The 11,691-nt window shown below is 37.6% G+C and overlaps 1 protein-coding gene across 1 annotated transcript; it reads left to right on the top strand.

The window, feature by feature from the left end:
- Nucleotides 1-7,778: 7,778 nt before the first annotated feature.
- LOC113755993 (protein FAR1-RELATED SEQUENCE 5-like) lies at nucleotides 7,779-10,579 on the top strand. Its single transcript, XM_027299821.1, has 3 exons — nucleotides 7,779-7,814; nucleotides 7,860-10,045; nucleotides 10,309-10,579. Exons 1-3 carry the CDS (start codon nucleotides 7,779-7,781, stop codon nucleotides 10,577-10,579), a joined length of 2,493 nt encoding a protein of 830 aa, XP_027155622.1.
- Nucleotides 10,580-11,691: the final 1,112 nt, after the last annotated feature.

The following is an 11,691-nucleotide window of genomic DNA, read 5'->3' as shown; positions in this document are numbered from 1 at the left end:
AAACAAAGGAAATTGAAGAGTAGAAACTAAGACAAAGGAAATTGAAAAAACCAGACAAGACAAGAAAAGAGAAAAGTAGAAAAGTGGGGTTAGAGAGGGTCCTGGTCAATTTTTTTTTGACTTTCGTTGTTGCAAAGGTTGGAAAGCGTGGGCACGCCTTGGAGGTCGAGGTCTTCTGTTCACCAAATTTTACAAATGTCCATGTGCGGTGAGTACAAGGTGCTGGCACGCCTTGTAACATGAAGTCTTCTGTCCACAAATTTTTGCCTCCAACCCAGAATAAAACTGCACAGAAACACCCATGACCTACAATAAAAATTGTTTGTCAATAGGAACCTAAACCCACTGATCTTGAACACACAAATATGAAATAAAATACAATTGAAATCCTTGGATTGCCTTCCAAGTAGCGCCTTTCTTTAATGTCTTTGGCTAGACACTATACACCACTCTTCAGTCTGGATGTAATTCAATTTTTCTTGTAATCGGTGACCCTCCTCCGGGATCCAAATAGCCATTGAGTGCAACATTTTTCCTTAATTTTTACCCTATTTTCACCCCATGAATTGCGTTCATTCCATGATACTTGTTCACAACAACTTTGAATTTATCCCTACAAGCAAACTCAGAAAATTCTTGCACAGAGGGATTAGTAGCATGAATAGTAAACACAGAATGAGAGTTAACAGGATGTTTAATTGTATCAAAAAAAAATTAAAGTGGACTATTTCTCCATTAAATTCCATCGTGAGAGTACCCTTACTAACATCAATTTTAGTTTGGGCAGCACTCAAGAATGGTGCTGTACGTGTTTAAAATTGCCACTCGACTTAACTTGAGTCCTCTTAAAAAGTGACACCGCATATGATTTCTCACATAATTTGTTATTTGGAACACTGTACACATACCCCAAAGAAGAGGATTTGTTGACACAAGAGATGAGAGAGAAGGAGAGAGTTTGGAGGCAGAAAAGTTTAACGTTTTTAGTTGAGAAGGAAAGGAATTGAAATAAGATTGGCGGCTATTCCCTTAGCATGTTTTACGAACATACAGATAAGTTCAATAGTTTTGTTCCATTAGAAATTGAAAGGGAAAATTGAACCAATCATCCCTTATATATTACTGATGTAAAATTTTAGTCTTTCAGAATTAAAACGAGTGATTTTGGTCCCTAACAGATTAAAAAAATTTTGGTTATCACGTGTGCCTAAGTTATCACGTGTGCCTAAGCCTCCAAACATGATAATATTAAGCAGGTATGTATCCAAGAGCTACGGTTAAGAATTGAATTAAATAACAATTAAAAGACACCTAAACTTTAATTATCCCTTGGAAAACATCAAATTTTCAATACTAAATTCTATCTACATTGACCAAGTTATTAAAATACAGCTTAGTTGGTAGGTAAGATGCTCCTCCTATAATAAAAAACTTTCAAGTTATCAAAAGGTATAAACTCTTTTTTGTCAAAATAAATAAATAAAAATTAGTACTAAGTTCAGTACAAAGATGAAGTTCTTCATTGATCCACAACTTGTAGGGCACAAACTTAAAATGTTTAATCTAACAGTAACTGCTAAAGACCAGATTAAATGACCAAAATAAAGATTCAAGGCCTCTCATCCATGTACCAAATAAATGCCAATATAGATAACAATCGACTTTATTACAGGATGACCCAAATCAAACGTACATTGTACAGTGAAAGACAAGTACAAGCAGAAGAGTAAAGTGAACAACATCAAGAAAAATACATATCGGCGCATAATACATGACACTACTGCATATGATTTCTCACATGCTTTATTATTGAAGGCGCCCTACAAATCCCTTGGTTCTACAAGAGATGAAATCCAGAGATAATTATGGAGAAACTAGACACACTTTTTGATGGCACTGTAGTCGACATGTTCACAACTCGTCTTGCGACAAAGTGGGGTTTGACACTGCCTATCAGTATAGCATCGGGAAGGGCAAATTCCTCCAGTATCAGTTAAAGTTGACTCCAGAGTTGTTATCAATTGTTCAGCTATAGCTTCAGCTTCAGCCTCAGCCTCAGCTGGTTGGACTCTTGAGGCTTCCACCTTTGCTACTGGCCCCCCTATGACCACTGCAAATGAATTTTGCAAGTTCAGCTCAACAGTTTATAGTTTAAAACTACACCAATCATATTGGTTAACTCGTCAAATAGTTTATATGTCGTTCGTTTTTCATTGTATCTCAAGTTATTTCGAATGCCTATGCAGATCATGAGCAGTTTCTATGTCTTCACACTAAAATTTTCAAATAAGGAGTTGATACGGGTAAATTTTGATAAGATTTAGCAATTTAAGATTAAACAAGATTAAACTTAATAATGATCATTAGGCGTCAATAGTTACTAAAGTCCAATGTCAACGTGTCTTTGCTTGTTTTAGCGTGTTTGTGTGCTATGGGTGAACCAGAAGTTGAGATATGCCAAAAGCTCGGTGAGGAAGTCTAACATCTGCGTACATAATTGGATATAATTGAGAACTTTTAGAATTTCAGTGGAATATAAAATGATTTCTAAAATCTTAGGAGAGGCAAATTCTGCATTTTACAAATATATATGTGTAAGAAACCTTAACTTTTATGGGATGTGGAAACATTTTTCTTTAATTTGTGTGAGCATGCATGAGGGAAAGACTTACATGAAGCAATCACAAAGAGAGCAAATAGTATCAGCTTTTTTGATGCTTTCTCCATTTCTTCTCAATGCTGAATTTTTGAGCTACAAATGACTGGCTAGAGATCTCCTAGTTTTTAGTGATTCATTTCATGTAATTTCACTGAAGAAATCAACTTGTAGCCAATTTCATAACCATGAGAATATGTATGGATTAGTTATAAGTATAATTGATTCACTAAGAAAGTAGGATTCAAATACATAAGAAAATTACACCATAACTAGCTTAGATGTAGTACTCAATGATCCAAATATAACACTTGCATGAGTAGTTAAGGATACCACAACTTAAGGAGCTTTTATTTGTCATTTTGTATAATTTCAGTAGGTTAAATTTTTTATAATTCATTGATAGTCTAAATAATATAGAAGCTTTAGTAATACCGGTAATTGTTCACTTTTCCCTATGGGATCGCCCCGATATATATCATAAACTACTAGTTGACCTGTATACTTACAGTGAACGGGTGTAATTCGATTTTTTAACTTGTACGTATATGTAAAATACCCGTCAATTATCCCAAAAATTAATTCAAATAAGTAAGAAGATAGAGAAATATAAAAAGATTTTAATTTGATAGATTAGTTGAGAGAAAAATATCACAATGATTACTTTTTCCTTTTTATTGTTATCAATCAACTATGGTGCCGGTTGCAAATTGACTGTATCACTTGTTTGTCAATTGGTTATGCACATGATAGAAAGTACCATTTGACCGAAAAGCTTTCTTCATATGTATAAGATTTCCTATCCATCACAAGGCAAGTTAGGTCCGCAAAAATGGTTTAAGGCTTTGGAATTACAACCTTTTTCTTCTTTAATTAGTTCCAGCGGTTTGATGACCATGCACACTTATACATACAAAGACAGGTAAAATATTTCAATGGCTCTCAAACTGTTACGAAATTTAACTTTTGACCCTATAATTATTAATTGATAAGTTACCCTTCCAACTAATTAAACCATATAATCCTAACCCTTTCGTCAATTTGAGTCGTTATGTTTAACAACAATAGCATAACTTGATCCACAACTTGTAGGGCATAGACTTAAAATGTTTAATCTAACAGTAACTTCTAAAGACCAGATTAAATGATCAAAATAAAGATTCAAGGCCTCTCATCCGTGTACCAAATAAATGCCAATATAGATAACAATCAACTTTATTTCAGGATGACCCAAATCAAACGTACACTGTACTGTGAAAGACAAATACAAGCAAAAGAGCAAAGTGAACAACATCAAGAAAAGTACATATCGGCGCTTAATACATGACACTACTGCATATGATTTCTCACATGCTTTATTATTGAAGGCGCCTTACAAATCCCTTGGTTCTACAAGAGATGAAATCAAGTGATAATTATGGAGAAACTAGACACAGCGTTTGAGGCGACTGAATTTGATATATTCACATCTAGTCTTGCCACAAAGAAAATTCAGACACTCGCCACCAGTAGAGCATGGGAAAGGGCAACGTCGTACAGTATCAGTTAAAGTTGACTCCAGAGTTGTTATCAATTGTTCAGCTATAGCTTCTGCTTCAGCTTCAGCTTCAGCCTCAGCTGGTTGGACTCTTGAGGCTTCCACCTTTGCTATTGGTCCCCCTATGACCACTGCAAATGAATTTTGCAAGTTCAGTTCAATAGTTTATAGTTTAAACTACACCAATCATATTGGTTAACTCGTCAAATAGTTTATATGTCGTTCGTTTTTCATTGTATCTCAAGTTATTTCGAATGCCTAATGTCCCTGTAGATCATGAGCAGTTTCTATGTCTTCACACTAAAATTTTCAAATAAGGAGTTGATACGGGTAAATTTTGATAAGATTTAGCAATTTAAGATTAAACAAAATTAACCTTAATAATGATCATAAGGCCTCAATAGTTACTGAAGTCCAATGTCAACGTGTCTGTGCTTGTTTAGCGTGTTTGTGTGCTATGGGTGAACCAGAAGTTGAGATATGCAAAAAGCTCGGTGAGGAAGTCTAACATCTACGTACATAATTGAATATAATTGAGAACTTTTAGAATTTCAGTGGAATATAAAATGATTTCTAAAATCTTAGGAGAGGCAAATTCTGCATTTTGCAAAGATATATATATGTAAGAACCTTAACTTTCATGGGATGTGGAAACATTTTTCTTTAATTTGTGTGTGCATGCAGGAGGGAAAGACTTACATGAAGCAATCACAAAGAAAGCAAATAGTATCAGCTTTTTTGATGCTTTCTCCATTTCTTCTCAATGCTGAATTTTCGAGCTACAAATAACTGGCTAGAGATCTCCTAGGCAAGTTTGATGGTTCAAGTCTCAGTTCACAGAGCGGTATATAAAGGGCAGAAAAGTGTGGTTGCTTCCTTTCTGCACTTTCAATAATTATAAATTCGTAGTTGATGCTTCGCAGTATATATCACATGGGCTATATCCACTGAAAATAAACCCCATCAACCATTCTGAACAAGAAACAAGTGGTACTAATTAAGACGAAAACCTCTGTGTCAATCCTAGTCAGGTTTTGTGATGAATTCAAAATTTTTTACTGTGAGTAAATACGTACTCTACCACACTTTTCTGTGAGTAAATATGTCGGAATAATGTAGTTCCAATGGTTTGGTTTCCATGCACACAAAAATATAAGTAGATGAGCTACATCAAAGCAATGAGTTAGCATTACATTTAATAAGTAGATGAGCTACATCAACTAAGATTAGGTCGTAATAGTTATTGAAGTCTTCACACAAAAATTTTCAAAAGTAAGGAGTTGTTACGAGTAAAATTTGATAAGATTTAGCAATTTAAGATTAAGTAAAATTAAGCTTAATAATGATGTTTAGGTCTCAATAGTTATTGAACACCCAAGTCAACATGTCCGTGCCTCTTTAATGTGTTTGTGGGCATTGGTGAAACCAGAATTTGAGATTTGCTGGGTAAGACAGGTAAAAATAGTAGAATTTGAGATTTAATGTGTTTTCTAGTTTTGTATCTTTAATTAGATTTAAGATTTAGAGATTTCGTTAGATGAAATCAGGGATTACCACTCTAATGTCCATAAACTAGATGTTGATTTTCAGTTCTCAAATCCGGATGAGCTGTCAAAAGTAGTCAGAACTGCATAAAGATAATGTACACTACAATGTCAAGATAACAGTACAATGAAAGAATTGGCGGAGCCTGTTATGAGATTGGCAACTACATGAGGAAAGCTTGCCCCCAGTACTGATAACTTGAACTTTCAGTTTTCAAATCGACCAACAGACAAACATCTGGTAAAAAGTACTTTTGACTCTATACATGCTTCCTCCATGCCGATCTTTTTGAGGTCAATAATCTCTTAATATGGTTCATCATTGATGATTGTCAAATATATGTGTGTACGGATGCATTGCTAATCGATTTTACGCTTCTTATATTGTCACTTTTCATCTCGCAGCTCTTCTTCTTTGATTTAAATTCCATATCCAATTGCTCAATAAACAGAAAGGGAAATTCAAGATCCAAAGAACCAAGAATTTAGAAGCATCGGTTTGCTTATTCTAGTCTGGACGTGTATGAGATATTTCAGAAATGATGATATCTCTGAAGTCATGAAAAAGAGGTAGAGATGGAAGGAATCTACTAATGTATTGGACAAACAATCTCTTTCCAAGTATAAAACAAAGAATCCAGTACCAGATCAGAATATAAATCCCTTGCCACATAAACACAAAAACACACACACACACACACACATATTTAAAAGCTCAAGCTATTAGCAAAATTTGTGTGGAATAAAAGCACCAGATAAAGAAATAAAAACTTATTCAGTATTGTTGGAGGCTTATATAAGAGTTACAAGATGAACAAGGAGAAGAGATTTTCTGATTAACACAAACAGGTTGATTACGAGCTGAGATGTGTATGTAAGTGAAGATAATGCAAAACTTGGTTACCTTACAAAACTAAGAGCCTTAAATTCTGAATTCTCTGTACCAGTTAAAAACAGAATATCGGGTAATTTCTGTAGTGCATTCGCAACTTCAGAAAACAGGTGTGGAAAGCAAAAAATATGGCAAAGAAGCCTCCACGTTGCAATCTGACAAGTACGGACGCAAAAGGGAATAATTGTAGAAAAGGAAGTGATGACCTATAACCGCGGTTTGGACATTGGAAATGTAGCGTACAGCACAAGCTGAAAATGCATTGGGATGAAATGGAATTAACATAAATATAATGGCCTAAGTAGTAAAAATGAACCCGTTAACTTTATTAAAACAACCCCAATTTTGAACACTTTCGTCCATAATAACAACGGACTACCCATTTTCGTCGAATACAAATGTTAGCGAATAGAAAATTTTAAATACAAATGCATTTTTGAATAAAGAGCCAACTCTTTATGGCTTTCCTGCACTACAACTAAAGATTAAATCCATTTTGAGGACCATTATTATATTGAAACGGGTGTGTCAGTTTAAAAGTTTGAGCTCCCCTTGGCTTTCTTCCATTACAACAACATAATACCGACGGTGCCATATAGACAGACTGATTTATCGGATAAAATGAAACAAAACCCGTTGGTGAGTAAAAGACCAGCTCTTTGTGCCTGTCAACCATTACAGTGACAGAGTTGCCAACGTGCCTTAAATACAAATGTTGGGTTATGGGATAAAATGTAGTTAAAACGGTTGTCTTATAAACGACCAGCGCTTTACGGCATTCGTCCATCAGACAGTCAGGAGACCCCAATTTCGTTGAATACAAAATTATTTATCGGAAAGCATAAAAATTAACACGCCGGTGCCGGTTTTGTTGTATAAAACATCGAAGACGAAGCTTTGTGTACTAAACAAAGCCATGGTGGGGCCACCGAAGAGGAAGCGTAATAGGTACTAAACACACAGCCATGTTGGGGCCCGCAGTGATGGGTGTGTTTGCAGACAGGTGGTGAGGTCGGACGAAGGCAAAAATTTGGTAAAGAAGAAGTCAAGGCGGAATAGACAGAGGTGGTGTCTACTGGCGTAAATTCAGGCGCAGGCGGTGACGGTACATATATCTGAGGAAGGCCCTTCCGAAGCTGTGGTGAAAGAATGCAGCGGCGTGGAACAGAAGTAGAGAAATCAAAGGTGAGTACTTTTGTCCATAACTTTGAAACTCATGACATGGTGCAGGAAACAGAGAACGGAAGAATGGGGATGGATGGTTGCGGCAGGTTAAGGTCATTTGACCTTAACCAAGAACCTGAGTGTGACCGACACACATTCATTGAAGAAAGCGGTGGTTCAATAGGAGGACACGAAGATGAGGAGGCCAATGAATTGGTGGGCGCAATAGGCGTGGATGACGTAATGAAATTAACATTTGACACGGAAGAAGAAGCTGGGGAATTCTATAATTTGTATGCGAAACTAAGCGGATTTGGGATTCGTAAAAGTAATGGCAAACGAGATGCAGATGGCATTTCAAGATTTAGAAAATGGGTATGTTGCTGTGAAGGTTATAGGAATGAAAAGTGGTTTAATTATGAAGACCGGAAAAGAGAAGCAAAACCAATCACAAGAACCGGGTGTGGGGCTTGCTTTCGCGTGAAATATGACATAGAATCGGTAAAGTATGTGGTGACACGCTTCATTATGGAGCACAATCACCCGCTGGCATCAGAGGCAAGTGTGCAACACATTAGGTCGCATAGAAAAGTGAGCGATGCAGAATATGCGCAGGCAAAAAGTCTAAAGTTGGTTGGGGCCAGAATATGCCAGATAATGAAACATTTTGTTATCAAAGCTGGAGGGTATAGTAACGTGGGATTTTGCATTAAGGATCTGTATAACCGAATGGACGAGGAACGTAGAAAAGATATTTTTAATGGCGATGCAGAAGGGGCACTTGGGTTCTTGGCAGCGAAGAAGGATGCCGATGAGATGTTCTTTTATAAATATGATGTGGATAACGAAGGAAGATTGGCAAGGTTGTTTTGGGCAGATTCTAAATCTCGTGCGGACTTCAGTGTATTTGGAGATGTATTGGTGTTTGATACAACATACAAAACAAATAAATACCGCAAGCCACTAGTTGTACTTGCAGGGGTAAACAACCATTTGAACAGTACTATTTTTGGCTGTGCCCTGCTATCAGATGAGAGGATTGAAACATATGAATGGGTGCTAAGTACATTTGTAGAGGCTATGAAAGGTAGAAAGCCAGTAGCAGTGATGACAGATGGGGACAGTGCAATGCGAAGAGCCATAAAGAATCTTCTCCCAGATGCTTGTCACAGGCTATGTTCGTGGCACTTGCATAGAAATGCACGGAGTAATATTCGCTGCGAGGAGTTTAATAACAGGTTGTATAACCTGATGGAGAGAAAGTGTAGCACTCTTGAGTTTGAGGATCGGTGGGCTAGGTTGGTTAATGAATGTGGGGTGGTAGAGAATGAGTGGGTGAAGGAGTTATACCGTAGGAGAAGGTTATGGGCAGAGGCCTATTTACGCGGTAATTTTTTTGCAGGTATGAGAAGTACTCAAAGGTGTGAGAAAATGAATGCTTTTTTGAATGAGTACTTGAATGAAAAAATGCGACTATATGAATTCGTTAGAAGTTTTGATTTGGCAATAGCGTGGCTTCGACATACTGAGAGCAAAGCAATTCACACAAGCGAAAACACAAAACCAGTCTTAACCACAATCCTGCCCGAATTAGAGTGGAGCGCAGCGGAGGTGTTTACAAGGAATGTGTTCTTCATGGTGAGGAAGCATTTGAACAGGCAAGGACTTCTAATTTCTGAGGGCTGGAGCGAGGATGGAGGGAGTCGTACGTATTATTACTCGAAATATGGTGGACACGGAATAAGTTGGAGGGTGGATTATGATAGGTCAATGGAGAATCTAATCTGCTCTTGCATGAAATTCGAGTCAAAGGGGATTCCTTGTGCTCACATGTTTCGCGTGATGGTGGTAGAAGGAATGAACAGGATCCCAGAAGCATGCATTTCGAAGCGGTGGACAAAGGGAGTTTACTGTAGTAATAATGGAATGAAAGCATTTGTTGCAGACGAACAACTGACACAAATGGCCAGATATGGCACTTTAAAGTCCAGCTGTAATACTATGTGTTACTATGCCTCCTACATGGATGACGCGTTTAATGACCTGCAGCAGATGTTTGACAAGCATTCCGTGGACCTAAAGGAGAAGTGGATTGACAGGGGATATGGGGGAGACGGATTTGCAATGGATTCAAGAGTGAGGAACGATAGAAGTAGAAGAACATTCGGGCTGTTAGATCCCAGGGTGTCACGGTGTAAAGGTGATCACAAGCATGCAGAAGCAAAGAAGAAAAGAAAGTGTGGTCATTGCAGGTACTATCGGAATTGCATACGTAGTTATACAGTAGTTAATTGATATAATACATGAAGTGGACAGTGAAGGTAATAATGAAGAAGTGGGTATTTTTCGTTCTTATTATCAACAGTAGCAAATAAAAACATAATTAAATGTGCATCCAAAGTTGTTGGCAATGCAAGAAAGTTGAAGTGGTGTAATGTTAGCATTGTGCTTAGTTGACGTGATTACTTGTAGTCACAAATTATTTGACATGTGATATATGGGTTGAAGATTGCAGGCAGGGCACAACCAACGAACATGCCCATACAAAAAGAATTCGCACAACACAGCAGTTCATGATGATTATATGGAAAATTGTTTGGATGACTCGCTGGAAAAATCATTTGAAATTGGTACGGGCTGGAGCGACTCAGGCGAATGGAGAGGACCTGTGGTTGTACCACAACCACAGGGTAGCGGTGGAAGGGACACAGTTGGCCAACAAAGAAGTCCAGGAGAAAGATGAGGCACTACTGGAGGCCTTGCTTCGGTTTGCAGTTACGCAATAAATAAGGCAGGTTTTGGTGAGTAGAGGTGCAAGAGTAGTGTTTCCATGAAACAAGTACGAAACTGTAGAAGGGGAACGGTTTGTATCTTTCCTTCGCATTAATTTGTTTTGAGCATGAGAAGGCTACAAGGTATTCGTGAATGTGGGGGTATGCTGGGTACAGGTTGTGGTGGTGTTTAAAAAAATGTGATTCCGTTACCATTGAAGTGTAAATAATGTAAGTTTGAATGTGTCATGGGCCATTGTAAGGTGTTATGACGACAGCCACTGAAAGGTAGTAAACAGTCATTGTACTGATGCAGTACCTGTTGGTAAATGGCATTGTTGTTCTTATTTCACTGCTGTTGCGTGTGTAAATCCTATTATATATTCTTATACAATGTGTGAAATGCAGAGGTTGAAAGAGATGGTATGGTTGTGCATGGAAGTAGCAGCCGTGACGACAGACAGGTTACAGAGCAACACCGGCTTGAGGGATTGTCTTTTGTTATGTATCGGTGGGGTGAAAAGTATTCAAGGTTGCTAGGCCATGGGTAAGTCATTGTAGTTCCACCGAAGGTTGCGTCGTAAGCAGTGCAGTAGCAAATAGTGCTACTGCACTTGGGTAATATTCTTTCTGTCAAGCCAGTAAGCCTTTTTGACAGTTTATACGAACCTTAATCCCGAGCAACCCTCAGAAGCAGGTAACTGTTGTTTATAGGTTAATAGGAGAGTAAGTAGTTGACAAATTGTTTATTAGAGGAACCAAAGTTGTTCCTTTTTTGTAAATAGGAAATTAAGTGGAAGCGTATGTTGCGCAAAATCTCTTGGTGGGATAGACGTTTCCTTAGTGGGTACTTGGGAATCAGCTTCAGTTGCCCAGCTTTTGTAAACTGGTGCCTTACGCTGCTGCTATAAACTGTTTTTACGATATGGGCTGTTTGTTCCTCTCATTGCTATCCAAACCAATGACCGAAAAGGCCCAACGCCTTTTCTCTTGCCCATCGTTCCATTCAGGTGTAGGAACAGTAACATCTGTTTCTCCCGATCTACTTTCATTGCTCACAATGCTTATGCGTCTCTTCAGTGCACCAATAACAATGGTATTATCAGTTATATGTATATATGTATATT

This window comes from Coffea eugenioides, unplaced genomic scaffold, assembly GCF_003713205.1.
Source record: "Coffea eugenioides isolate CCC68of unplaced genomic scaffold, Ceug_1.0 ScVebR1_189;HRSCAF=777, whole genome shotgun sequence".
NCBI lineage: Eukaryota > Viridiplantae > Streptophyta > Magnoliopsida > Gentianales > Rubiaceae > Coffea > Coffea eugenioides.
This window is presented reverse-complemented; position numbering and strand designations above follow the sequence as displayed.